This window comes from Oenanthe melanoleuca, chromosome Z (genome assembly GCF_029582105.1).
Source record: "Oenanthe melanoleuca isolate GR-GAL-2019-014 chromosome Z, OMel1.0, whole genome shotgun sequence".
NCBI lineage: Eukaryota > Metazoa > Chordata > Aves > Passeriformes > Muscicapidae > Oenanthe > Oenanthe melanoleuca.
This window is the reverse complement of record NC_079362.1, coordinates 23,845,365-23,865,476: the sequence shown is the minus strand read 5'-3', so window position 1 is coordinate 23,865,476 and position 20,112 is coordinate 23,845,365. Positions and strand designations below refer to the sequence as shown.

Here is a 20,112-nt window from a genome sequence, read left to right as displayed (position 1 = left end):
TGTTTTCCAGATCTGATGAAGGTGGTGAAGACGCTCTGATGCTCTTGTGCTTACATTCAGGGCGGGATGAACTTTGCAAATACCAGATTCTCCAATTAATGACAGACCACAGATCCCAAAATAGGCATGTAAAGCATCTGAAAAAAGGACAGAAAAGGAAAAATAAAATTATTTCAGGCTGTAACAGCCTAGTGCTCCCAAATTCAAACACTTCTGAGTAATTACAGCCAAGGAAAACAAATAATCAGGTGCTGTATTTTAAACCTGTGTTTTGATGGAAAGAAAACAGTTCTGCCCAAAGCTACCAGCATGAACTATAGTCCAGATGTCTTTTATAACAACTTGTGCATTACTTTATTTTTTCTAAGTGCCACAGCCACAAAGAAAAAGGATTTAAGTATCTGAAAATAACCGGTCCAGAAAGCAAATTTTTTTTCTTGCAAGCATTTCTTGGCTGGTTACTTTATGAGCACCTAACTACTGAAACAACAAAATTAGTGCCAACAGCTGCCAGCCACAAGACTTAGAGAAACTGAAGAAGCCATTACTGTTCCTATCTTCCCTTTTTCCTGGGAGATTACATAAGGATAGGAATTAATGCAGCTTGATCAAGAGATGACTGCCAGCACAATGGGATACTCTTACTCTCCTGTTCCATGCCGCTCCTGCTGCCCACCTTACACCAGGGTTACAGCTTGCCAATCTCCTCTGGGTAGCAGCAAGCAGTCAGATTGGATCATCTGCCCACGAAATCACAGGCGAAAGATCGAAAGACAATGGGAATTTCATGTGCCCCATGGAAAATCACAACACATAGCACTCTGTGGAGGTGTCAATAATGTCTCACTAAAATGATCACAGAAGCATTTAGGCTGCGAAAGACCTCTAAGATCAGAGACCAATCCTTAACCTAACATTACCAAGACCACCACTAAACCATGTTCCTAAGTATCATATCATATCATATCATATCATATCATATCATATCATATCATATCACATCATATCTCCAGGGATGGTCACTGAAACACTGCCTAGACTAGGCTCTTCCAACATTTTACAACCCTTCTGGTGAAGAAATTTTTCCTGCTATCTAATCTACACCTCCTCTGGTATAACCTGAGGTTGTTTTATCTTGTTCTATCATTTCTGTGTTAAATAATGCTAGTGACCTTCACAACCAACAAGGTTTTGATGTCTGTTAGCATGGGAACACAGCAAGACTACAAAATAGTATTTTCCTGAATAATCAGCTGGAAAGAGTTACTTGTTAATATTGCAAATCCATATAACACATAGATTATCACAAGCAGTTGACCGTCTTCTGAAATTTCGTCTAGCCTTCCTAAAAACATTGTTGCACAGCAATGACCGCTTAAGTCCCCAAATTTTAACAGACTTTTTGTAAACCAGGAGCTATAGAAGTTAAAATCTAGTTCTGATTAAGTCTTAGGAATCTTTCTAGTGTAGACAGGATCAAAAGAAATCTTGCCTTTCAGACATGAGACTGAGCTTGCAGGAAGCTCAGCTGCGTATCTGTAACAATGAAAATACAAGTCCTCAGAAGCAATCTTTGCAATGTTGCATTTACAGTCTTTCTTCATATCAGAACTGCACTAATTTTTTACTTTTTCCTTCAAAACATGACCACAGACTCATGCCATCAACCACCTAATGAAAAAAAATGCTACAGTAAGCCTGGAAAATACACAAACATGCACACATACGACAAAGAAAAACAATTATTTGTCTTGCCTTTGTTAAATCTTATCTCAAACAGTCACAATTGTGTTAAAAGACAGAATCACAGAATAATAAAATACCCTGAGTTGGAAGAACCCCACAAAGTCGATCAAGGTCTGACTCCTGGCTCTGCATAGGATTCCCCAAGAGTCATTCCATGTGCCTGAGAGCGTTGCCAAAAATTTCTTGAACTCTCTCAGGCTGGTGCTGTGACCACTTCCCTGAGGAGCCTGCTCCAGTGACCAAACACCCTCGGTTTTCTGGGTGAAAAACATTTTCCTAATATCCAACCTAAACCTCCCCGGATGCAACTTCAGGCCACTCCCTCATGTCCTGTCCCTGTCACCACAGATCAGAGTTCAAGTGCCCTCAGCCCCTCCTCACACGGCTTCCCCTCCAAACCCTTCACACCCTCACGGCTCCTTTGGACACTCTCTGACAGCTCAGTGTCTTTTTGTGTTGTGGCACCCAGAGCTGCCCCAGCACTGGAGGTGAGGCTGCCCCAGCTCAGAGCAGAGCAGGACAGGTGTGACCCTCCTGCCTGCCAGGGCACTGCTGGCTTATATTTAATTTGTCATCAACCAGGACTCCCAGGGCCCTTTCAGCAGCAGTGCTCTTCAGCCTCTTGTTTCCCAGTCAATCCACACATGCAGGACTTGCCCCTGTAGAACTTCATATGGTTGATGATTGCCCATCTCTCTAATTTGCCAAGGTCTCCCTGCAAGACTCCTTTAGCCCCCAAGGGAGTCAACAGCTACTCCCAAGTTGTTTGTGAACTCACTCAGTCCTCCTTCCTGCATCCAAGTCATTAATGAAGATGTTGAAGAGCACAGGACTAGACCTGTCCCCTCTAGTGACAGGTCACCAGTCTGATGTCACCCCATGCACTATAACCCTTTTTGCCCAATGCGTGGACTAGTTGCTCCCCCATCCCATGATGTGTTTACCTAGCCATGTACTAGATAGTTTGTCCAGAAGGATCCTGGAAGCAACAGTACTGAAAGTCTTAAATTACATCAACTGGCTTCCCTTGGTCAACTAGGGGGGCAACCTTGTCATAAAAGGAAATTAAGACAGGTTAAGGCACTTTGCATATGATGGGTATTTGAAACAGACTTTTTAAATCTCTGACTCACAAGGTAAAATGTTCATTAAGATAAACTAAAATACTCCCTCCAAATGATCTATACGATGAGGAGTAAACGCATCTAAATTCCTCAGAAATCCTAAGATGTTTTTAAGGGAAGAGGCAGAAGCAAATCTATCACAAGAACTGTATTTTTAGTGTGGGTTCACCTTGAAAAATTCTGAACTGTTGGTCAAAATGAAATTACGAAAGGATTAAATATCAGGGCACAGATTCTAAACAGACTGTTCCTTTATTATGACTAAATTTTTATCTTATTTGGCTAGTTTAAAAGACAGTTTATCTTCCTGTACAAAATGTCACGGGCAAACACTACTGGCACAAGCCTTGTTTTCCCAAGTTTGCAACACCTTAATTGAATTTTAACAACTTTTAAAAGATTTTAGCATCCTTTTGAGTTCTTTCCACTACTTCAAATTATCCAGTTCCAAAAGCGTAGTAACTAGCTTTCAGACATATTCATATGACCACAATCTATAAATCATAGTATATAACTGTGTAAACTTCGACTGTTTTTACATACATCAATCCCTTCTGAATAAGCTTAAATTATTAATTTACTAAAGAAACAAATGTTTTGGTGTCTTAAACTTAATTTAGAGAGATACCTACAACACAATATTCCCTGTAAGCAGAACAGTTAAATACATACTAAACAGATAGTGATATTCTTTTAACAGTAATATAAACAACAATAGCTCACCTCCTCTGTGACTAAACAAGGACAAACTTCATCTCCCTCTTTCCACTTCAAGAATGAAAGCTTTATTACATTTCGAGGGTTTATCTTTTCTTTTGGTTTTTTTTGAAGGTTACGGTTTCTCTTGCATCTCTCAGATGTCTGGCTGTTGGAATGTATTTCTTACTTAGAACACACTCACTGCAATTTTGAGAAGTTATTTTACCTGGATGGCTGTCTGGCCACTTGGCAAATCCACCAACAAGGCGGTCTTGAGTTGACAGGATGTAATTTCGGTTTTTCTCAAAGTTTGTATATTGGAATATGTTCAAGAGCTGTAAAGAAATTAGATCGTAACAGTAATAAAAGTCTTAGTGTATTTTTAACACTAAGTCTTTAACTAAGTCTTAGTGTATTTTTAACAGTAGAATATAGTGCCTATTGTAAGATGGGCAGATAAGAAGTGACAGCACAGATACCAATTAATTTGGTAAACCTCCATTTCATGCATTTTTTGCAAGATAAAAGACATTTATAGGCATTGATGCTTATTGGAACAAATGTTGGTCAAATATCTAACTCTTCCAAGCAAAGAAAATGGTGCTTAAATAAATCAAAACAAGCCAATTACTACCCCTACAGCTGTTCTGTACACTACCTTCAATGTTGCTCCCACCCAAAAGGAATAGCAAGTGTCCACAGGTTTGTTGGGTCGTCCATGGTAGCCATTCTGTTGCCTCATTATACACCATCTTCTAATTCTGTTCAATTCTTTTTCTGAAAAAACTTCCTCCAGTTTGCCCATCAAACACAGTGATGCAATACCACAAAATGTAGAGCCACCTGTGAAGGGAGAGCAGGGTTTGCAGTGCTTTGATATACAGATTTTCTGAAGCCTGTATGACCTCAGTCAGAGATTTAACTAAGTTATTAGCAATTAAATCAATGGACTTCTAAAAGTACAAAGAAGTTAAATTTAAGTCTAAAATCCAAATAACTAAGAAAACTCTAGTTCAGCAGGTATGTCAAAGGGGGGAGAAAAAAACCTCAACTCAGCTCTCGCAGAAATAAACCAGCTCATTTTTTTAAAGCTGTTTTTTCTCTCAATGCTGTGCAATTTATATTACACAGCAGTGCAGAAATAAGTAAATGGCATTGCAACAGAAACATTTCTTCATTTGTAGCTTAAAAAAGGAATCTGTTGGAATTCCAGCAATCAGACTGAAGCAGAGATGCCGAAGCCAGCCTCAGACACAATTCCCCAGAGGATATAAACAGATGGAAGTGTCTGGTGAGCAGAAGAAGAGAAAAAATTCAAACCAAAATTATTAAAAAAAAAAAAAAAAAAAGCGGCAGGTCACAGTTAATATGATGAAAAAGACTACTGGACTCTCATGGCTGTAATATATACAAATTGTGCTTCTAAGGATTTTTTTACTGTCAAGCAAACTGTATGGCAAAAAAGATAACTCATGTTCTATGTGTAGCCCTGACATCATTTTTTAAAGCCCATCAAAGTTTATTTTGAGTCTAATACCTGATATGATAAAGTAAGAGGCTGGGAAAGACCATAAACATGCTGCTGACAGGTGATTCGGGCCCCAAAGTTCCTTACAATATCCTGGTGCTGGAAGACCCTAGGAGCTGCAGGATTATTTTCAGATACTGAAATGCAGTGCTGAAGTACTGCTCTTCATTATCACTAACATTCCACAGAAAGTTAGTTAATCAATTGTTATAATACCTAGGGGCGTAATTTAAAATTTTCAGCTTTATTGATCCAGCAAGAAGGAAACCGACAAAATCCTATCAAAACTCAACACTAAAGATAAAGATAACAAACATTTGATAGGATTATAGAATCATTTTGATTGGAAAAGTCCTCCAAGATCATCAAGTCCAACTTTTGACTAATCACCACCTTGTCAAACAGACCACAGCACTAGATTTAATACCAATCACCAGAAAGTCAAAAGCTCCTCTATCACTGCTACTTTCACATGGCATAGAAACATTTCACTTAAAAATAGCAGTCTCCTGGGGATTCCTGTCTTCAGATCTGCCAATTCTTGCTTCAAGATTTGAACCCGTAAGAGATGCTGTAATTACTAGAGGAAATGTTTCTGGGTTTTACCAAAGCTGTTGAACTTGGAAATGATCAGCTACATTACAGAATCTCTTGCAGATAAAAATCCTCAGAGTAACAATGGCACGTGAGGAAAAAGTTTGCTCTGTCAGCAACAGCTGAGAACCTACAAGCAACACCTTCCAACAAAACACTCATGAGGTAAGATCAATGGAGGTGATTAAGAGCCTGCCTGTTCAGATATTAAGCTAGATTTAAAGGAAGAAGAAGTGATATTTGGAGGCATGTTTTGGACTTGCTCCTTCCCACACCACTTCCTCAAAATCAGAAAAGAAGGAAAGGTATGGCATACCCTGCACCTCCTAAAGCATTTTCAGTATCACTCTGAAAGGTGTAGAACATTTTGACATTCTTACCATGAGATTCCAGTCCAGCTCCCTGTGCCAGGCCATTATCATAAGACTGAAGGAAAAAAAAACCCACAAAGCAGTTACTTTAGAACCACAGCACTTTGACAGACATTGCAATTTCTTAGCTCACCAGCAAAATTACCATCAGATCATTACCACAATTTAACCTGATTAAATTCTGAACCTCCGAAAGTTCTTGGCACAAAAGAGTTAACAAATCAGACATGTTTCAATGCAGGCAGTTTTTATGACTTTCATAGAATTAATTTTAGTTGAGACATATGTTAGGAAACTGAAAAAGGGCAAACATATCTTTGTCACAAAGAAAAAAGCATGTAATGCAGATATAAAAAGGAAAAAATAGATATGTAATCAAAACAAAACAAAATTAAATAGGTAATTTAATTGGTCTCTAATACAAGAGCAGCTTAACATTAAAAAGAGGTAAAATACAAAGTACTACTTTGTGTAGAATACTCAAATCGAAGCAATACTTTAGTAAGAAGCAAGTATATCAGGCTTTAAAAAAATGAGAAGGGAGCCAGAAGCAAGAAGAAAATTACTACATGCATTGGAATAAACTTGAATTGGCCTATAAAATATTACTGCTAAAAAATCCCGTTACAGTGCTGAAAAATGACTCTGTTAAGTGCAACAAAAGGAGAAACTCAAGTCTGACAAAGCACCAAGAATATCATAGGTCACATCTGTCATGAGCAATCTAGAAACACATGTATATGTAAGAATAATAACCTTTCTTCCCTAAAAATCCATTAAATCATTTTACATTAAAAGAAACAAAGGATCATATAGAAATTATTCATAAAATGGAAAATGTTTATTTTACAAGAGTTCACAGAGTACTTCCATAGAATTATCTCTGAACAAATACCAAATTGCTTAGTAGAAACAATGAGGTGTAACTTTTGAAGTTAAATGACATAGATCCTATATATTCTACATCAACTGCTCAATAAATGATCAGTATCTGATCAAACAGAAAAGAAAAAAAATCTTTCTCCCATATCCTCCAGGTGATAACTATGAATTTCTCACGTTTTCTCTAAAACAGTGGCTAGTAGATCCAGGACACTTTGAAAACCACTAATAACTCCCACAGTCCTAACCAAGGAATGGCTACAGGACTATAACATTTTTAGAAATTACCTAAGGATTATTTTGTACATCTGCTTTTAAAGTTGACATTGAGAAGAAAAATGTAAACAGAAGAAGACACAGAAGCTACAGTTAAAACTGTATTCCTGGTTTTGAGTTGTTGCTGCAAGCTGAAGCAACTAAAAAGATTAATATACATACACTTCAAGCTGCAGTTTGATTTCTCAAGTTTGAAGCAGTAAATTTCAGTAATCTCTATGAACTTCTGAATGTTAAAGCACACAGTGTGAACTCTTACTTTTTCACTGCCTTTTGAGAATGCAATACAAATGTGCTACCACACTCCACAGACACATTAATTGCTAAGAAAAGGCAAGCTGATTAGCAAAGCTATGCTGGCAAAGCTAATTAACTCTACAAACAGCAATTTAAAGAGGAGGTGGCTTGCTTTATGTATGACAAAATAATTAGCTCTGGAGGAAAGCTGTAAAGTGCATCCCAGACACTACTATGTTGGACTGCACAATAGCCAACCCTTGGCTAACTGATGCCTATTTATTTACACACAGCAGCTGTTCTTTGGGGACCTGTGTGCCCTGAAGAGCTAGGGAAGACTTTTATTTCTTTGTTCTTTTGAAAAGACTCAAGAAATTGTGTGCAAAAGGAGCTCTTGATTACTGCAACATGACAACTGCATAATTAAATACTATCCTCAGGAAACGTGTAAATCCAGTTGGGTAAAATCTTCACTTCAAAACCTACAAGTTCTACAACCAGCTTAATTATATCAATAGACCAATATAACTGCATTTGAAGAAGACTATACTAGAAGAAGAAGAAGATATTTTTAAAGCTTCTTGCAATATCTCTGAAAAAAAACCAAGCATTGTTCCAAAGAGCAGTGTTTTTGAGTCTCTGGAAGTCATTCAAAATCTCATCATCCTAGCATCTGCTGTCTTTTGATTAGTGATATATCTGAGTTTTGAATGTGAAGACAAGAATTAACCTACACTGATAAAAATTGTGTGTTGGAATCTGACTATTCTACTGACAACAACACTGATCCAGAATTATCTTTGTGATCAGCATTGTATAAACACTTTTTCAGTCAAATGACAACAAGAAGGCTGTCTATTCTGTATACAGATTCAATTATTTTTAACATTTTAGACATTGTTTATGTTCCAATCTCCTTGCGTTCTTGACATGTCTAATTACACAAATCCACTTCCCCACTCAGCTGCATTGAATTGTATATCACAATTCTTATAGTGCATCACTAAAAGCAACAAATTCCAAAGAATAAGCTAAAAAATCCACAAGCTTATTACAAAGAGTATTGTGTTTAATCAGTCATATTACTCTCAGTCCAGATCAGTTGCACTTCACATGCATGCCACTTTGAAACACTGAAAAGTTCTGTTAACTGTCATGTGCTTCATCTAGGTGCAAACGAGTGACATACAACAGTGAATCAAAACCACACCTTTCTGTCAAAGCACTAGTGCTGAGCAATGCAATCTCTTTCGTTCTATAACTAAAAAAAAGTGTCAGAAGGAGGTGATGTAGCAAAACGGGAATAAGCACTTACAATAAATTGCAATATTAATTGTATAGTTACTTATGAAATAATCTATTTAAATTGTTCTATTTTACAGGTAAGTTTTAGCACCATCTACAAAATCTTAATGAGAGAAATCAAGCTAAAACATTCTTGGATGCCACATTCCACACTCATTGCACCTATAAGATACACTTTTAAGAAATACTTGGCTCCTGTGACAGGTAATTGAACAGAAATACATCTCAAGGAAAGTGGTGGAAAGAGATGAATGAATGAAAGGAAGGAACAACCACTGTTGTAAAATGATATTCACAATGGGCTAGTCCCTGAATGTCTGAGACTTCTTCAGACACATATGCAGGTTCTAAATGCGACCAAGCAGGATGCAAAGGTTTTGTGTCTTTTCCTAGAATTACCTTGCAACTGAATTAATTCACTGAAATACTGGTGGCACCAAGGAGTGCAAACCCAGAAAACACAGAACTAGTAGTGCACACGTGCATACCAACTCTGCAGTGAATTCACTGCACATCAGTGGCTTAAAAAAGTCCTACTGAACAGTGTATAGTTAACCTACCAATTCACAGTAAAACTGTACAAAAATACAGCATGTCTTGCTGCACATTTCCACGCACTAGGATGACTGCTGCCTACAGAATTACTTATAGCATCTCCCTAAGTTACTCTCTGACCTAGCTAGGAAAAGATACAATCTTTGTGATAAGCCAGTGTCTTCTGAACTTTGACGAGGCCAAGAGTCAGTTCTACTTTACTGATGAACTGAAGTATTAGTAGGAGGCTTTCTAAGATGTCTTGCCATGTTCAGGCTTCAACTATTAATTTTTTTTTAAATGGTATCAATTTTTCCAGTAGGAACATAATGACTGGAATTTGCAGGCACAACAATTAATGCTAAATTCTACAAGCAAAGTATAAATTTGGTTCAAGATCACACTACACTGTAAAGCTCCAGTACACTTCAAAAGTCTAAACTTTCAAAAAAATCTCCACTTGCCTGCTCCATTAGTGGCCTCATCTGATGCTGGCTGTTCTGTCTTAGAAAGAAATAGTTGCTTCTCACTCCCTTTATTTTTTCAGTGCTACCTGTTACTTTATGTATCTCTTTCACACTCTACTTAACAATCTCATTTCCAGAATAAAGACTCCTAGTATATTGAACACTCCGTTTACACAAGCTGATTCATACCTTTCACAGTTCAACCAAACTTTCCTTGTCCCCTCCCTCGTTCCACCATTTCCCTTGGGACCAAAACTGCTACTCAAATGTTCATAAGGTTAACTAACAGACAATGTGATATACAGAACTACAATGAGGACTTTGCTCTTGTGTTTTGTTTTCTACTCTTTTTAAACATTTGATTGTCCTATTGTATCTCTGCTAAGCTATTTGACTAAAGACTGATCTCAGTAAACATTAAGGCCAGAAAGGATAAGAGGAGGAACAACCAACCAAATCAGTAAGAGCAAGCACTCTGCCTAAGCTCCTCCCTCAGACTGTGAAAGAATGGATAAATCGCTGTCCTAGGGTGAAACCCACTGAGAGGATTCAGCAGGGATATTCTCATGCTGAGAACCCATGCTAACTAAGGTGAGCTACCAACTACAGGAGAAAGGCTCTTATGGGATGCAGGGGAGAAGATTCCAGGACTGTAGAGAAACCCCCTTATCATGGACTGTTTTCTGGAGAATGCAGGGCAAGGGTAAGCATAACTTACTATGGGATGGCTAGGGAAAGAGCCAATGGTAAGAAACAGAAATATCAAATCAGACTGGGGAAGAACAAGTATGGGGAAACAAAGGGGAAAATGGGATAAAAGGTGCTACTAGAGTGTGACCAGACTGCAGGTCTATATCCTTGTATGACTGAGCCCCAACCTTGATCATCTCAGTCTGTCCAGGACTATAGCAGTGTGCCAGAAAGCTTCTTGAGGTGTACAGCAAGAAATATTAAGACATCCGACTACCTACTTTAAAAATAAAAAAACAGTTCAGTCTGAAGAAGGAGATTTTGAAGTCTTTTTAAAAATTTGCTTCTCACATAAATTTTACAATCTTGCTGCTGGCAGCAAGTGCTGAAAATGCTCATTTACAACAGAAGTTGTGTGTCATCATAAATTCGAGTCTTCTTTGTGGACCACCAGAGTTTAATCTGTGTTTACTCACACTCAGGGAACTGCAATTTTCAAGTTTGCTCAGCTTCCTTAAAACATTGTTTCAATCTTTGAAGATGTAACTCAATTAAATTAATAAAACAACATGAAAAAAAATGAAAAGCTCCTTTACTCCAATCAAATATGAAGGAAACTTGCACAGACATAGAAAAAAAAGTGTACGTACTCATTAATATTTTCTTTCATTCCAAGTAATCTAATAAATAAATTATGAAGTGCATGGCTGGAAACACTTAAGCATGAACTGATGTCAATTAGTTTATTTGAATCTATCATTTAAAAAGTGGTACTACAGCTCAATGAAATGTGAGGATCTTATTGGCACACTTTTCAAAAGTGCTTTATGCACTTCTCCTAAGTTATGCAAATATCATACCTTAGTTTTTAAAATCTTGCTTTCAATTGCTTAACTATTTTAAATAAAGAGGGTTAATTTGCAATGAACAAACAGACCAAATAAAATTATCTTGCTAGCAGACACATTTTAATGAAAATACAAATGCAAAAAACCAATGTACTTTGTAATTCTCAACTCGATAGAGCAGGAAGAAAATAAGAAATTACTGCAATACATTTGGGACAGAGATTTTTTTAGCCATTTTTTTAGTTAAGAGAAAAAGACTATATGCCTTAAAGCACAGGAAGAAGGAACATTTTGTGAACACTCACCATACTTCTTCTAATGTAGTCTATTGCTTTCTTCATATCCATGCCTGACCAGTTATCGAGCATGTAGCAGATACAGGAAGCACAGTACACAAACCTCATATCATTCTCACTTCCTTCCAGCACTGCACAGAAACTGAAAGAAACATTTCTGTCTTTAGACACTGTTACACAAGAAAATACAAAATGCAGTTCAAGGATTGAACAGTGTTTTCTTTACAGATTAGTTTACAGTAGTCTCATAAATATAACCCAAAGCTATACTGCATTTTCTTTTTAGAAGATGCAATTCTAAGCCAAGGAAAATGCATGGAACTATAAACATTTAGGAGCCTGAGTAACTATTTCCAGCAACATAATGACACTGGTGTTTATTTATTCCAAGATGTTTATGCTTAGAGCCTTTCACCTATTACACTATATACAGATACATGACTTACCATTTTTCCTCTTTTGGGCAGAATGATTTGACTTCCTAGGAATCCTAATAGCTCACAAGGCTTTCTTTTCTTGCTGCAACTTGAGGACTAGTTTCCCAGGTATATATAAAGGTAATTGCTAATACTATAATTTCTAATACAAATGGTGAATCAGTTTTTCATTAGTTATTGTAACAGTCTCACCAAACTCTATGAACATTTTAAAATTTTTGTATTGGGTGATTTTGGCACATTCTCAGAGATTCTCAAGATGATGGATGCCCAGGACTTGGATGTTCGTATCAGAAAGTGGCCAGCAGTACCAGGACAGTAACCATGCCCCTGCACTGGCCAGTGGTGAAGCCACACCTCGAGCTTTGTGTTCCATTTTGGGCCCCTCACAACAAGGAAGAACACTGAGGTGCTGGAGCTTGTCCAGGGAAGGGCAGTGGAGCTGCGGAAGGGTTTGGAGCACAAATCTGATGAGAAGCACCTGAGGGAGCTTGTAGAGCTCAGCCTGGAGAAAAGAACTCTAGAGGACTCAACTACCTGAAAGGTGGCAAGGTGGGGTTGGTCTCCTCTCCCAGGAGAGACAGAGGAAATGGCCTCAAGTTGCACCAGAAGAGGTGTAGATTAGGTATTAGAAAAAAATTTTTCATCAGAAGGGTTGTCTAGCACTGGAACAGGATGTCCAGGGAAATGGTATCATCCCTAAAGGTACTTAAAAGACATGATATGGCACTTAAGGACATGGTTTAGTGCTGGATTAAGAGCTGGATTTCATCATCTCAAGGGTCTTTTTCAACCTAAATGCTTTTGCAATATAGGTAAATGGCTGAATTACCTGTGACAATAAACAAACCTTTAATTGTTTCTTCTAAGATTTGCTGCTTGGCAAGCCTTCATTTGGTTAGAAGAGCTAGTTAGCATCCTCTGATGACTTAACTACTTGCAAGAAGACAGCACATGTTCTATGACTTACATGACTACCAATCGAACTATGTTCTAACAGAACAAAGATAGCTACTTCCATAAAAAACATGTTTCTTATGTTTAATTTCACATGTGGGTTGTGGGAGTTGCAGCATATAAAGTATCTTTTACCTTCCATCCTCCAGCTGGAGAGCTCTCAGTCCTGCCAGTATGGCATCCCTATTAACCCGACTTAAATCATCTCCAAGAATAACCAGACATGATAGTCCTGTGTAAGTCATTGCTATGTGCCCACTATCATAGGGATGAGATATACCTGGACCCTAAAAAAAGAGGAAAAAAATAGAAATATTGAAACGTTACAAGATCTTACACTACAGCAAAGTTTGTTTTTTTTGTTTTTTTTGAGGTAAGAGGTAAACAAATTACTTTTCCCTTCACTCACACAAGTTTAACTTGCAGTTAAACTGAAGGTATCCTGCACAGCTTTCCTCATCAAACTAAGCTACTGCATAACTCTGCTGCTCTTCTAAACACTTGGTGAGTAGGAAGCTTTGGAAAAAAGCTTTGCAAAGAGTTCCATTTGCGAAATAGTTAATGAAAAACATGAGATGTCCTCAATGGTACTGAAGTTTGTCCTGACACACCACCTAGGCATTAGTTTCCTGGCAGCTGGGTAAGCACTCTTAACAGCCAAACCTCAGGAGGACCCCTCAGCAGAGATTTTACAACATGATCTACAAGTAGAAAGCAGTGTGAGAGATTATTCGCAATCTGTCAATTGAAGCAATACCAAATTAGCCACTTACCTATTTTCACCTCTATTTTAAAATAATAATCAAGAGTTCAAATGAAATATTCATACACCAAATAATCATGAAAACACAGAATATCCTGAATTGAAAGGGACTCACAAGCATCACAGAATGTCAACTGAGAAACACCTCCTCTCCCTCATTTCCAGTCGTGTACCCTCTCTTGAGGAGGCAGCACAGGTCTCAATAGCTCCCACTCCCATCCCTCTACTGCCAGTGCCCCATCACTGTCTCCTACCCTGCACATTAAATAGACATACAGGGCACATTAAATTGCTTTTGTAACGTGGTCTCTACTGACCTGAGCTAATGCACTGGTGCAGACATACTCAGAGAAGACAACAAAGGGGGTATGGCCATGGCCTGTTCTCTATTCACTTCGCCTTTTGTGAGAATTAGTCTGTAGGTCCCACAGGGAACAGACTTACTTGGATCTCAGAGATGGAGTAAACAGCTCTGCTCCACTGGCATTACCATCATGTTCTCCACAATCTCAGCCTTCTTTAAAAGAATTAACACTTAAAAGATGTAAGTTGAGCGAAGCTTTCAAACATTTAAACTTGGCTCAGTGATGTGACAGTGTTGCCTTCCACATCAATTAGAACAGCTATTAAAACATAACTCAAGGCCACCAAGAATTCCCACTGAACACTGCAGAGCTAAGGAACTCTGCTGCAGAAGCATGGGCAAGATCCCCTCAAACACTAATGGAATGCTACTAAACATGCACTTGCACTGGTGCAGTCCCACTTTCAAAAAACTGTTTTCTCACACCTGTCACTGTTGTACCAAGACAGGGTTCCTCCACCCAGGGTGCCAAACTGCACACAGAGTTAAGTTTTTGACACCTCTGTACAGAGCTGTGTTCTGGGTGCTAAGTCCACCAAGCCAACACACCTGACTACTGCCAAGAAGCACAATTATGCTTTCAAAATACATAAGTATGCAGTTATCTAATTTCTAAATACATGTCTACCTAACAGCTATTGCACAATCTATCTTTTACCTGCTTTGATGTATTTCAGAATACATTTTGCAGGTGTTCAGTTGTGTGGGGTCTTCACTTGGAAGAGGGTAGCCTCAGCTTTAGAGGTGTGTTTTTCACAATTTAATGACTTCATCTAAAGCACATGATTTTAGCTGATTTAGCTAATTTGAGTAAAAGTCACGGTATGTTGCCATCTAACCACTAATTCAAGGTGTCACTGCTTCTCTAATCTCTTTACTCATTTCACAACTATTCTGCAAGACCTTGCCATTTCATGGAACCACAAAATGGCTGGGGTTGGAAGGGACCTTAAGGTCATCTAGTTGCAACTCTCCTGCCACAGGCAGAGACACTTTTCAGTAGACCCCTAAAAATATAATACAGAGATGTTTGCTTAAAATAAATAAATATGTAGTACAGAGGTATTTTGGCCCAGGCTTATCTGGGTCTTTATAGTATTTATTTTTATCTTACATTTACTTTTATATTCTATTTATTGTTATCTTTTTTGTGATTCATTCTGCAAAATATTTTTAATTATTCACTTTTCACCAGTATCAGTGTTGCAGCCTTGAGAAAATACAACATTGTGTTAGGAACACAAGACATCTTTTTCCCCTCCCATATGAAAGTATATGTTAATTAAAAATCTTACATAAAAGTTGCAAATATAGGCTTTGCATTGAGCCCTAAAACTGATTCACAACACTTTAAATATACTGAAAAGATCTAGGCCTATTTGAAACTTTGAGGAGACTGTTCACCCCTAAGTTAAAAAACTAGTTTATACTTCAATAACACCAAATCAGAGAGACTAAAAAATCTGGAGCCATTTCAGTACACAATTATCTTCTAATTCTAAAAGTAATAGTGCTTTAAATGTGGTAGAGGAGCCACTCAGCCTTTGTTCATAGTTAAGGCTGTTATAGCTCGTGAGGGCTGTGCTGTGAGTTGGTGGATATGCTTTTGTTTCAGCTTTGCTTCAGACTCAAAAAGCTGCAAAGACACTACTGTCAAACACCTCAAAAGCAACAGCTAAACTACCACAACTCCCAAACTAAATCCAAATGGTCTGTCCTTGAGAGATTTAGTAAAGCTGGATAGTCTAACAAAACCCTCGCTTTTTTCCGTTATTTAAAAGGGTCCCTAGTGACTGAATAGATTTGGCTACCTCTGGTTTGGCACCTTCTTATAGCTCAAGAATGAAATCACTGTTGAGGCATGTAATAGATAGCAAATGTCAATGCAAATCCAAAATCCTTCCAGACTTTTTAAAAAAATATTTTTCAAGGCAGATTTAACAGAACACTTTTAAATAATAAAAAAAGAAAAAATATGTGTCCATAAACACACCCCAGAGTCATAGCAGTGAATTTCAAGTCTTTTTTTCTGAGTCATTTTAGAACATTTCAGGCAACAGTGCTGGATATGCTTTAACCCTTCTTTGCCAATAAATCAAACAGATGCAATCCCTCAAATGTAGATACAATGAAAAAAGAACTGCAATGCTGAATAAACACATCCATGTGGAAACAATTTTCTAAAGACAGTGACCTTGTATTTAATTTCTACAGGTAACATGATTCCATCCCCTTTATTTCATATGTTTATTAGCCAACATATTCTAAGACACCAATGGACTGAAACATTTCCAGTAAATATGACATTTCAGTATGAAGCATCTACTAATGGCAGTAGAGGATTTAATTAAAACACCAGGAAATGCTGGGAGGGGTAAACAATGCTCTGCCAATCTTACAGAATTTTTATCTTCATGAACCTTTACAAGATCTCAGAACTATATCCAGAATAAACTCTTCTAGCTTTATACACTGGGGAGGATTTTAAAAAAGGCTTCCAAAAGTATGCACTGATTTAAAGTACTACACTGTAGAGCTGGTAAAGGTGTGATACAGCTGGAAAAGGAAAGTAGATGCCAGTGTGCAGGAAGGACTGTGAAAGAAGTGCAGTAATTTTGTCCTGTGTTTGAGAGTGAAAGGTCAAATCATACTGAGAAGTGGATGAAAAATCTGTGAGTGCACCAAACGAGCCTTTGCTAACCTCATTTCTGTCTTTTACTAAAGGCATTTTCTTTTCATGTGAAAGTTTAACTCTCTTGAGTTAAACTGGGATTCAAAGCATGCTTTCTTATGGTTGTGACAAACAGGGATGAACAGAGCCTAGCCTAAGTCTAGGTAGGTATAAGCTGCAATCAAATATGCATGATTCAACACAGGAAGAGAAATACCTGTTGCAGCTGCAGACACTGGCTTTGGAAAAACAGTCAGGCCCAGTCTGTTAATACATGCCTCCCTGGCTGGTGTCACTGCCAAGATTTTAGGTGGCTTTTTAACAACGGGATGGCCTACATGGCACCAGACACTTTGGCATCAGATGGAAATCACCTTTCTCAAAGGACCTGGACAAGCTCCAGAAGTGGGTCATGAGAACCTCATGAGATTTAGTAAGACCAAGTGAAAGGTACTACACCCAGGTCAGGACAAGCCCAGACTGGGAGAAGAAGAGAAGTCATTGACAGCAAAGGGTTTGGGGGCCCTGCTGGGTCAGAGGATGGACACAACTCAGCCATGAGCACTCACAGCCCAGAAAGCAGGTGTGTCCTGGGCTGCATCCAAAGCAGCATGGGCAGCAGGGGAGGGAGGGGATTCTGACCCTCTGGTGAGACCCCATGTGGAATATGTGTCCAGCCCTGGGGTTCTCAGCACAGGAAGGACGGGAATCTCTTGGAACACATCCAGAGGAGCCACTAAGTGCTTTAGAGGGTTGGAGGACCTCTACTATAAGAAAAAGCTTTGAGGTGACTTAATTACAGCCTTCCACTTCCTGAAGGGACACTACAAGAAAGAGGAAGAGAGCATTTTTAACAGAGCATGCAGTGGCAGGACAAGCGGAATGGCTTTGAACTGAAAGAGGACAGTTTTAGATTACACATCAGGAAGAAATCTGTTACTGTGAGGGTGGTGAGGCATTGGAACAGATTGTCCAGAGCCATGGAATCCCCATCCCTGGAAGCATCCAAGGCCAGGCTGAATGAGGTCCTGAGCAATCTGGTCTCGTGGAAGACGTCCCTGCCTGTGGCAAGGGGATAGGAGCTAGATGATCTTAAGGCCCTTTCCAGCCTGAACCTTCCTATCATACCAAAGAACAGCATGTTCTGCACCACTTAATTAAAGCCATTCTGCCCTTCTCTACCTCACGACAATTCTTCAGCTGGAGAACTTTTCCTCTGTTAGTAAAGATCAGAGAAGGAGGAGGCTGCACTGAGACAGCTACAATTTGTATGTCAGTTTCTTCACTGCTGTGAAAATTGAAACTCTAGGTATCATTTTAATATGCTTCTTATGCACGTTTCTTAAAAGTTCTGCAAATATTTCAGCATCAACAGCAAAAAATTCCCTACCCTCTACACATTCTGTAATTAAGCAGTTAGTATTATAAAAAAGACACAAGATCATTTACTGCCTAATTGGAAACATTTCACATACATATTCTTAACTGACCTTGGAGGGATTGAATGGCATCCCTAAATATGAAGAACCTCTGAATCCACAGCGATTCATGTTTGATCCTGGAAAAGATTAAAACAATACTCAACTAACTTGTTTTGTTGAAACATTAATTATAAACCGTAATTCTCTAATGAGATCAAGACCCATTAGTTCAACACTATTCACAGCCTTAATAAAGTGTGCACGTCTCTCAGTCCCCAACCTTAGTTTGTTATCTCTCTGATTAACAAAAAAATAAGAAAAACCACAAGCAAACTTAATTTACTTACTGCTGTAGTGACAAAATACAAAGCATAATATTTTTTTTTTAATTTGGTGGAAATACAGTTTGTATCGTCAGATTTGTCTTCCATGCTTATAAGACTAAAAAGAGAAAAGGACTGCTCCCCTGGGAAAATGGCCAGAGTTAACATATTTTTTTATTCCTCTCTGGATTCCTGCCTGGTAATACCGTCTGTTCCGAAGCAGAACTGTTTCAAGATACTTCCCAACATTAGAAGGACAAACAATTCTCAGTTTTAAGCACACTGTAGCTATCTAACATTTCTCTCAGTGATACAGTGTAATTTGTTCCAAACATGTCACAATACCCGAGCATTTAGCACATAGAAGAGTGAACCAAACACTGCCAAGATTTAAGTACAGCTTTGCAGGCTCAAACCTGCTTTTGCATGGCAAAACCTCAGCTGTTTGCTCAGTGTCTCAAACTAAAAGCCTAACGAATGTCACAGTCAAACAGCACCTGGGTGTTCCTAAATTTCACCACCTCTTTTGAGTTATTCAGCCTTTAAGCTAAAAATCCTCATGGATATTAGGGAAAACTGCACCTGAATAAATAAGAATGAATAGTTATAAAGCTGAAAGCTCTAAATAACATCACTATACAATGTGGTCTAATGTAATTTAGCAGCATATTACCTTCTAATTTTAAATTTACTCTGTACATACACAAAATCTAAACTAGAAAGGTTTTATTAGCTTAAGAATTTCAAGCTGGCCTGAAGTATGCAAGTTTCTCTGCAACATAAGTCTTTGGATCTAACTGACATGGAGCACAACACCTGCAATTCTCCACTTCCTCCACAGTTCAGTTAAAAGCACTTTTTAATGATTCTACACACATAACAAATGCAACTTCAGCCTGCTTAAAATATTGTGTGCCATAATCAGATCCACATAGAGGAAACAGAAACAAAAAATTAATAATAGTTTTATTTTATTATAATATAAAAATTCTTAGCAGAGAAGATTTGTCTGTACATTTGCAGAGTCAAAATTCACATTTCATGTTGTCTCAGTCTCTGGAAAGCAAAAAAATTAAATGAGTCCTTAAGACTAATCTAAGGTCCTGAAGGACATTGCCCAAAAAAAGCATCACCATTTCAAAAATTATACACTGTGAATAAATCAGTAACAGAAGACCTAGAATTCCTGCTCAGTAAGTCCCAGATTTCCTAGATTTCCAATATTGTGGAAAAAAAGAAAAAAAATCACCATTCACATTCATTCTCAGTAAAAATGAATCTGTGTCCTAAGTGTTTAAGCAAATTAGAATACTCACTTTGAAAATATACTAGCATGGAAACCTTTCATCCAGAAAAGAGTTATTATGCTACTAACACAGCTATTCTGGCCTGCTGCAAAGGAAACATGCTACAATTAAGACAGCTCTGCAACTGAACAGAACTCAGCTGACAGTTGCTAGACAGAAGGGCTCACCCCAGAAATACTGACCCCCACCACTGGCCTTTTGGAGTATAGTTTATAATTCATTATCAAGGTAGAAATGGCAGTATGAAACCCAAGTTAGTGCGCTGTTACAGG

The 20,112-nt window shown here is 38.1% G+C and overlaps 1 protein-coding gene across 1 annotated transcript in view; it reads right to left on the bottom strand.

Moving 5' to 3' along the window:
- Positions 1-20,112, bottom strand: part of PGGT1B (protein geranylgeranyltransferase type I subunit beta) — a 35,891-nt gene that overhangs the window by 4,396 nt on the left and 11,383 nt on the right. The window contains 7 exon segments of the mRNA XM_056513083.1: positions 3-137; positions 3,796-3,904; positions 4,228-4,412; positions 6,072-6,117; positions 11,607-11,739; positions 13,127-13,278; positions 18,280-18,347. Coding sequence (XP_056369058.1) covers positions 3-137; positions 3,796-3,904; positions 4,228-4,412; positions 6,072-6,117; positions 11,607-11,739; positions 13,127-13,278; positions 18,280-18,347 — 828 coding nt within the window.